The sequence below is a fragment of the Hypomesus nipponensis genome, chromosome 7 (assembly GCF_054491055.1).
Source record: "Hypomesus nipponensis isolate SF chromosome 7, ASM5449105v1, whole genome shotgun sequence".
NCBI lineage: Eukaryota > Metazoa > Chordata > Actinopteri > Osmeriformes > Osmeridae > Hypomesus > Hypomesus nipponensis.
In genome coordinates, this window is record NC_140367.1 from 7413548 (window position 1) to 7421834 (window position 8287).

General features: G+C 42.0%; 2 protein-coding genes across 2 annotated transcripts; both read right to left on the minus strand.

Annotated features, from left to right (window-relative positions):
* Positions 1 to 899: 899 nt before the first annotated feature.
* Positions 900 to 3463, minus strand: myf5 (myogenic factor 5). Its single transcript, XM_084701201.1, has 3 exons — positions 2861 to 3463; positions 1619 to 1694; positions 900 to 1391 (listed from the first exon to the last, which is right to left on the minus strand). The coding sequence occupies exons 1-3, from the start codon at positions 3461 to 3463 to the stop codon at positions 1198 to 1200; spliced, it is 873 nt and encodes a 290-aa protein (XP_084557327.1). The 3' UTR covers positions 900 to 1197.
* Positions 3464 to 6546: 3083 nt separating this feature from the next.
* Positions 6547 to 8031, minus strand: myf6 (myogenic factor 6). The gene is made up of 3 exons (XM_084701604.1): positions 7445 to 8031; positions 7114 to 7210; positions 6547 to 7026 (listed from the first exon to the last, which is right to left on the minus strand). The coding sequence occupies exons 1-3, from the start codon at positions 8006 to 8008 to the stop codon at positions 6917 to 6919; spliced, it is 771 nt and encodes a 256-aa protein (XP_084557730.1). The 5' UTR covers positions 8009 to 8031; the 3' UTR covers positions 6547 to 6916.
* Positions 8032 to 8287: the final 256 nt, after the last annotated feature.

The window sequence follows — 8287 nt, forward strand, 5'->3', positions numbered from 1 at the left end:
TGGGGATTTAGACAGAAATGTTGAAAATCAAATGAAGTTCAATATAGAAATATAGATAATACTTGTCACTACTTTTAATGTTTATGACCTTGGCTGTGCTATTTGTTATGATGGAAAAAAAATATGATTCCTGCTGCCATCTCTTATCACATGCTTGCTACATGAGTAATTTATGACCCTTTACTAATGTTTAGCGATGGAAAATTACTCCAAAGCATTGGGAGCTTCGTAGCCAGAAGCATAGGTTACTGAAATACAACACTCTGTTGGTATGACTGTCATGCCTGGGAGCCTTCTAGAATGGTACCACTGAAGAGACCATATCTAACTGCCAGTGTGTCCCTCAATCGCTGTCATGGTTGCATGTTCAGTCCCCATACCTTCCCACCAGAGGGGGGCTTGTTATAAACATGAGGACACAAGTGTCTCTCTGGAGGTTAGAATCACAATGAGAATCGTGACTGTGAACTATCCACCAATAGCTGCACGGTACTTCAGACAGTGTTGAACACTCTCAAGGTAGGGATTGAGAGAAATAAATATGGCAGTCCTCTGTTGCTGCTGGACAACTAAAACAGCACTACTATTTAGCTTCCGTTTTATGAGCTCAGGCTTTAACATAATGCCCAAGCTATATGACAATTCTAGGTGTCGCTGAGGAGACCATTTGTTCTAATACTGGTGTTGATGGTGTAATTAGGGCTTTTAATGGTAAGTAACATTTGGTACTAAAGAACAAACAGGTACACAAAACTCTTCCCTCCCCTCTCCTGTCTTTTCTTCACCTTTAACACCTCCTTTCTCACTGGGGAAGACAAGGAAAGCATTTGGCTTCTCCAATCTAATCTTTACTTTCAAGATGAATTCAGCAGCTCTGATTAGAATTATTGGAAGCTTTATTTGTAGTATAAAAAGTAACAAAAGACAATAATCACTTAAATACAACTTGGTTTGAATTGTGAACATAAGATCAAAAGGGAGAAAAAAAAGTTTCAATTAAATATTTTACATTAGGTTTAATACTAGACGTATAAAATAACTGAACATTTACAGTACATATTTACACTTTTATCTACAATTAAACAGTTGGTCTGTGTTCACCACCACTCCTCATTCACCATGTCTAAGCGCGTTTCACAACAAAACAACACAACCGTTCACAAACATCTTACAGGTTGGAGCTACTGTTGTTCTCCCTCACAAAACATGGTAGACCCTCCTGGAGCTGGGGCTGTCCGGAGTGCTGGGCTGAGAGTCTGTGCTGGAGGGAGAGTAGTTGACCATGTCTCTCAGCGCCACAGGAATGCTGGTGTCCACCGAGGAGAGGCGATCCACAATGCTTGACAGACACTCCAGGCTGGAGGCTCCAACACCCCTCCCTCCAGAGCACTCTGGTGGGGGGACACAGTGGGAAAAGATAGGGTCAGACACGGAGAAACTCATGAATGGACTCAAATGAAATGAGGGTTTGATTCAGCAATGAGTTGTTTACTTCTACAGCTATTTGTGTCGGTTTTTAAGATCAAATACCACAGATGGATATGAATTATTTTCTTTGTTGTAATGAAACGCACACGCTTTTATCCAGACTTTATATATATTTAGATAAGAATCTTACCATTTTTGGTGTAACTGTAGTTGTTATTGTATCTTGTGTTCATTTGTTGCTGCCACACAGGACTGTTGCAGTCAGCCTGAAGGGGAAAACAACACAACAACATTAATAGTCATAATGACAAACACATGCATCCGTCCAATTCAAAGGTCTCCCTTTTCAATCTTTTTGAAGCCCTGTCAATTCTTCCATTGTGCTCTCTTTTCTCCCCCCCCCCCAAAAAAAAAAAATACAAAATAGCACAAACATCAAAGTATGATGACATTCTCAATCATTTTGACAGACTGACTAAATCATTGTTTTTCCCCTGCTGGAGCCTCAGAGGTCTATATTCCCTGTCCACCTTACAAGTCCAAAGTTCCAGGCTACTCCCATGCTCTTGCTTGCCTTAGGCGTGGAGAATCAATTTTAGCAGTGGAAGCAACACCAGTTTGTGCAAGATGACACTTTCTCCCAGTAAATCTGCAGAAAATCCTGGCACTGCTGGAGAACATGCAGTCAGGATGGAATGCAGAAAAGCACCAGCCCTGCCTGCCAGACAACACTGAGGTGGATTTAGTAGGGCTTTTAGGTCATTAAATGTCCACTGGTGGGAAAGTAATTACTGTTTAAGCACATACAGTACAGCCATCCTCTAAAGTCTCTATTGTGTAGTAGGATACCTTTAAAACATTGTTTTGGGTGAACTGACTTCTGATGGATGCATTAGACCACTCAGCAAAATATACATCTTACATCACATTGTATGTTATGTCAATTTGTATTTTTTATAGTTGGTATTCAGTGTTATATCGTTTATACAGCAGACATTAAAATAGATGATTGAACCAAAGAAGCATGAACAAATGTAATGCATGAAAGAACAAGTTAATTGAGTTCCCCAAATGGCACGACCACGGCAGGTCTATTAGATTAACTTTTAGATTAGAAGATATTTCCATTTCGATCAAAGTCGATCAGTGACTTTTTTGGCCAGATGCACTTTCAGTTTTTCCTGTCTGTACACAAGTGTCAATAGCATCTTGCTTTCAACCAAGGCTTTCCAACGTAGAACTTTCCAACACGCAACAAACAATACAAGTACTAATACAAAACCACCCTGAATCATTTAAAACCTGTGTTTTTCAATTTGGGGGAATATTTCATCAGATGTGGAGCTAGCACTATGCGCCATAGCCCCGCGTGCAGCGACATGGAAGACAGTGAGCATAGCATAGCATGAGTATAGCAGTTTGCTGGTCTCACCATGCCATCAGAGCAGCTGGACAAGGGGCTCCCGGGCTCTGAGCTGCTCTCTCCAGGGAGGGAGTAGTAGCTCTCCACCTGCTCCCTCAGCAGATCCTGCAGGCTCTCTATGTACTGGATGGCGTTCCTCAGGATCTCCACCTTGGGCAGCCGCTGGCTGGGATTGGCCGAGGTGCAGCGGCGCAGCGCCTCGAAGGCATGGTTCACCTTCTTCAGCCTCCGCCGCTCCCGCATGGTGGCCGCTCGCCGGCGGTCCACGGTGCTCGATTTACGCTTGCAGGCTTTGCAGGCCCACTGGAGGCAGTGTCCAGGCTGGTGTGGGGCCCCTGGGGCCCTGACATGCTCGTCCTCCTCAGACCCCGTCAGCTCCCCGGGGCCAAACTCCAGGGCTTCTGGAGAGGAGGTGCAGGTGCTGTCGTAGAAGACCTGGGAGGGAGAGAAGACCTCCATGGCTGAACTGGTTGGCAGTGTGGACGGAAGGATTGGCTGAACGAAGGACGGAGGGGAAGAAAGGAAGGAAGGAGGGAAGGACGTCCGTGCTTTGGGAGAGCAGTGAGGTGAGAGAGAAGAGACCTCTGAGTGATATGAGGGGGCTGCTGCCATGGGGCCTCTCTTATATGCCCCCAGGCAGAGCCCAGGGCCCACATTTGCCAGATCTAATTACCATGGCCCATTGGCCCAGGCCAGGCAGGCAGGCCGGCAGGCAGGCTGGGGTTAGTTCAGCTCCCCCCCCACCCCGAGACCCCACCCCCTCTCAGTACCCTGCAGAGTTTCCCACATCTGCACTCCCTGGTGTTTTCCCACTCATCATCACAACACTGGCCTTCCCAATGGAGCTCTATCTGCAAGGCCATTATGAGTAAAACGCAGAGGAATGTTTCAACGGACCCCTTAGGTTAACATAAAAGGTTAAATGGTATAAGTCTAGTGCTCGGTTAAGCTCAATTAAAGGCCTCTAATGATTCAACCAAAATAATACTATTCTACTGATATGATATTGCTATGACTGATCGTTTTGTTTTCTAAAATTGAACAGCAAAATGGAGGGCCATGTTAAATCCTCTGCAAGCCAATTTTACGCCTTAGACAAATACCAGCGTTGCAGATGCAGGCCAGCTGCAAAAGAGAGGTGTAACATTTCAAACCCAGTGAATTCACATTATAGCGGCAAAGTCCCCTAAACACGCCAAGCTCATTATGGAAGGTGTCATGCACAAGGTGCACGTGTTTGTTCAAACTCATTAAATCAGTAATCAAGCAATTAACATCCGTGCGTCGTTTGGTGAACCCAATGTAAAAGCAGCTGTCACATAGCCAACTTACGTTGAGTTGGGAAATGCTATTCAAAACATGAATGGATTTCAAATTTGCTGTTTGGGTAGGTAATAACGATGTTTAGGTCATAAAGAATTAACAAAATGTATTGATTATTCTGGATATGTTGTTACGTTAAGGCTTAAAAAGTTAAATGCCACCACTGTGAGCAAATTAGCACATAATTATCCATGAAAATCGAAAAAAACTGATAAAGCAATGGTGCTCCCTCAGTTGGTCGTCTAGGTCGGGGTAATTACTTTGTGTGTTGTGTGTGTTGACAGCGTACAAGGATACAATGCGGATATTTCACACAATGTGTCAAAACGTTTGGTGTCTTGGTTCTCTGGGAACTGCGCGCACCTAACAAAACACCAGAGTACCTGCCACTGAATTGCTGTCGGAGTTTGTATTGCGCACAGCTGAAGAAGACATTGGCAGTAGTCTATCCCGTGAAGCCGACGACCAGATCAAAGGATATTGGCTGTGAACAACGAGAAAACCTGGCAATAGTCAATAGCTAATTGAACCTTGAATGAGATTGTGCAAGCACATGGTGTTATGGCGATACATCATGCCTGTGCACGGCTCTCTTGTTGTGCACACACTCTGGTGCTGTGATCTTTGCTGCTCATGTTGTCTCTTGGGAACTGTTGAGTTTGCTTTTTTATCGCTTTTATTCTCAGGGGTCAGAGCCGGAGTTAAGTGTGGGGCAGTAGGTGGCCTTTTATGTCCACTCTCCTCACGTCTCAAAACCTTAATTCTTCTAAACTGCGCGTGCTTTGATTTCTTGAGATTTTTCGGACATATCTGAGTGGCAATATTGGGCTATAAATTATTTCAATTTCCACAGAGTACTGTCATTCACGTGTTGTTGTCACCTTCATGGTGTGTTATTAATTCTAGTATCTAATTACTAATACTAGTGTTTCATTTGTTATTAATAAGATATGTCTTCATAACTATCTTTTCCTTTAAAATATCCTCTTTCTTCACTTTGACATTTCAAACACATCCTTTAAAGAAAAATACACAATCCCTAATAAAATTGCAGTGTGGAAGTTCATCTTAAAAACTGAGTGATGAGGTTAACTGTGTATAACTTCTGTATAAAAAGAAAGAAAAAGAAAGAAAGAAAAAAAAAATCCTGGGTACTCCTAGAATTCTTATAATTATTCCATAACTGATAAGATAATCTGTATCTTTTAAACATCTTACCACAACAGCCTCTAATGAAAGTTCTTTCCTTTCAATTTAAAAAAGGTAACTTATATTTTTCCAAGACTTAAGGTTTATTGTCAGCTAAATAGGGTAGATTGTAGTAAAAAAAACATTGGTGATAAAATCTTAAAACAAACAGCAGTTAGGCAAGGTTATTATAAGGGATCTTAAGGACTGAATAAAATGGGAAATGGTCCATTTTCTTGGACATTGAAATAGGCCTACCATATCTCAGTGGTTTTCTGCAGGGCTGTAGATGACAATATGGTTTTGAAAAATACAAATATATAGTTAAATTATATACACCTCCTGAAATTTCTGTGAAATGCATCAATGTGTGTGTGTTTGGACGTGCACAGACACACAATTATGCATGTGTGTGTACATGTGTTTGCGTGTATGTTTGTGTGTGTTTGTTAAAACGTGTATGTTTGTCAGCACACAGGGCTGAGGGATGAGGCAGATAGCCAGGGGTCAGCTGAGGCCTGATCTCAGCCACAGAGATCTGAGGACGAGCGACAGGCCTCACTCTTGATGCGGGGTTAGGTTAGCACAGCAATGCACCCTGGGACCATAAACAAGTAGGCCTTCTCAAGTCACGCAGGGCTGGCAGAGAGGGGGAAAGAGAGAGAGAAGGAGAAAGAGAGACAGAGAAAGTGAGGGAGACCAATAGAGAGTGGGAATAAACAATCTGTTGCCAAGCAGGGGTACTAATCCGCATGTCAAACATATGCAACAGACCCCAAAGTAATGAACCATGAATTCAGACTTACTAGAACACTCAGTCTCATTATCATTAAGATAAGTGTTGCACCCATGCATTCTGACCAATGGAAACCTGTGATACCCATGTGACAGCTGAAAGAATAGTTCTAACTAGAGTTAGGGTGGTTGGAGAGTAACTCTTTCCCAGCTGGAACAAAAAGAGCTGTCCTAGATATCAGGGCAATCATAATTTTGTGATTCTCCAATACTGGTGAGGAATGATAGAAATATAAAATATTTCTACAGTGACTCAAGTCAATGGAGAGAACATGTGAAAGGTGATACTGCAAGTAAGTCAATTGTTGATGAAATTCAAAATGTAAAAAAAATTAATTAAATGTGCCACAGTTTTTAATCCACTACAAAAATAAAGATTTAGAAAGATGTTGTAATGCTTGGCAATTCAATTTATTGGTCAGTTCATATAAATAAATACAACAATGAATGTGTTGAGGTTTTGGTTTTGTATTTCGAATACAAAATAAATTAAGATTATAAAATATATACATTTACGTGGAAGTAGTAGAGCACTTCTATTATTTCCACACATAGATATAAAATATTGGCAATTCATGCCTGCCTCAACTTAAAATAATCACCATAAAATGCCCCTTAATTGTACAAACGTTTGCATTAAAATGGAAACTAAAGTCATTGCATATTCCCTATGCAAGGGTCGGAAATAATTTACAACCGCTCAAAGGAATTGCGAAATGTTGACGTCGCCCGTGCAGCAAAATTCCAAGGATTTATGCTTTATTTTTCTGTGACTTCTTCGCTGCAATTAATTTTCTCCTCACTTGAGATGCTTTCGACAATTGATGAGAGGCGAAGTAGACTGGTTGATCCCGAGGACTCTGTGGTGACTGAACAAAAGCATCGTGTGAATACGTTGTGTCTAATAACACGCACATAACAACCTTACATTTTTACCGCTGCGGTTTGCCACTGACCTTCTCTCTGATTCGTCATAGGCGCATTGGAATGATCAGCGGAGGGTTGCCAGTTTTGACAGGACCTTTTCCAATTGTAATCACTGTTGTTGGCCACCTGTACACACGATGTTATGCATGTTTCAATAAACAACTAGGACAGGTGAACTCAAAAAAGATCGTGTATATTTTATATTTTGAAGTAACGTATTATGATGTAGCATTATGTATATTCCTAGTATGTCTACATAGGCCTAGTTATGTAAATGTACCCTTTTACGCGTGTAGCTAAATATATGGAAAGGAAACAGGAACACAATCGAGAGCAACATCATGTTCATATAAACCTTACATTGTGTTCTTTGTTGTTAAACTCATATGAATCATGTTGCTGTATTTTGTCTTGCTCATCCAGAGTATGCAACAGGTCCTGCAATTTTTCGATGTAGTTTATAGCGCTGCGTAAAATCTCGACTTTGGGCAGCCGCTGGTTCGGATTGGGCACGGTCTTTTTCTTTAACGCATCGAACGCTTCATTGATCTTCTTGAGACGCCTTCTTTCCCTGAGAGTTGCAGCTTTGCGCCTGTCGGTCGGTGCAGACTTTCTTTTACATATTTTACAAGCCCAGATAAGACACTGTCCCTCGCAATGCGGGTGGAGACCCGGGGGCGCGAGGACATGCTCCTCGCCACTGCTGTCACATCCAGTCTCGGATTGAACATTATCCTGTCCAGGTGATAAGGGGCTGTCATTCCCGTGATACAGAGGAGACACCCCGGCCATGTCCATATGCTGTAATGGTCCATGATCTCCCTCGAGATAGCGCAAATCATTGAAAAAATAAGTGTTGTTCTCAAAAAGGTCCATCATGTTGTACCTCGTGCGGCCTATGTTTTGACAGTGTGACTCTGGCATTTAAATAGCCCAGCGACACAAGCCACCATGTGTAGGTATATATAGAATGTGAAACTCTATCCAACGCTTAGCTGTCGCAGTTCATCAAACTTCTTTTTTTTCAATGGGTCTTTACTACTAACGGAGTTTGTGTAGAAAATAAATAGGCGTTAACACCTCCCGCTGAAAGTTAAAACGTAATTTCAGTCTTATGACAGGTGCATTTAATATCTGTTTCACAGTGAAATGGTAACATACTGTACTATTGCCCATCTCAACTTCTGAAGTGCACCCTGTCAG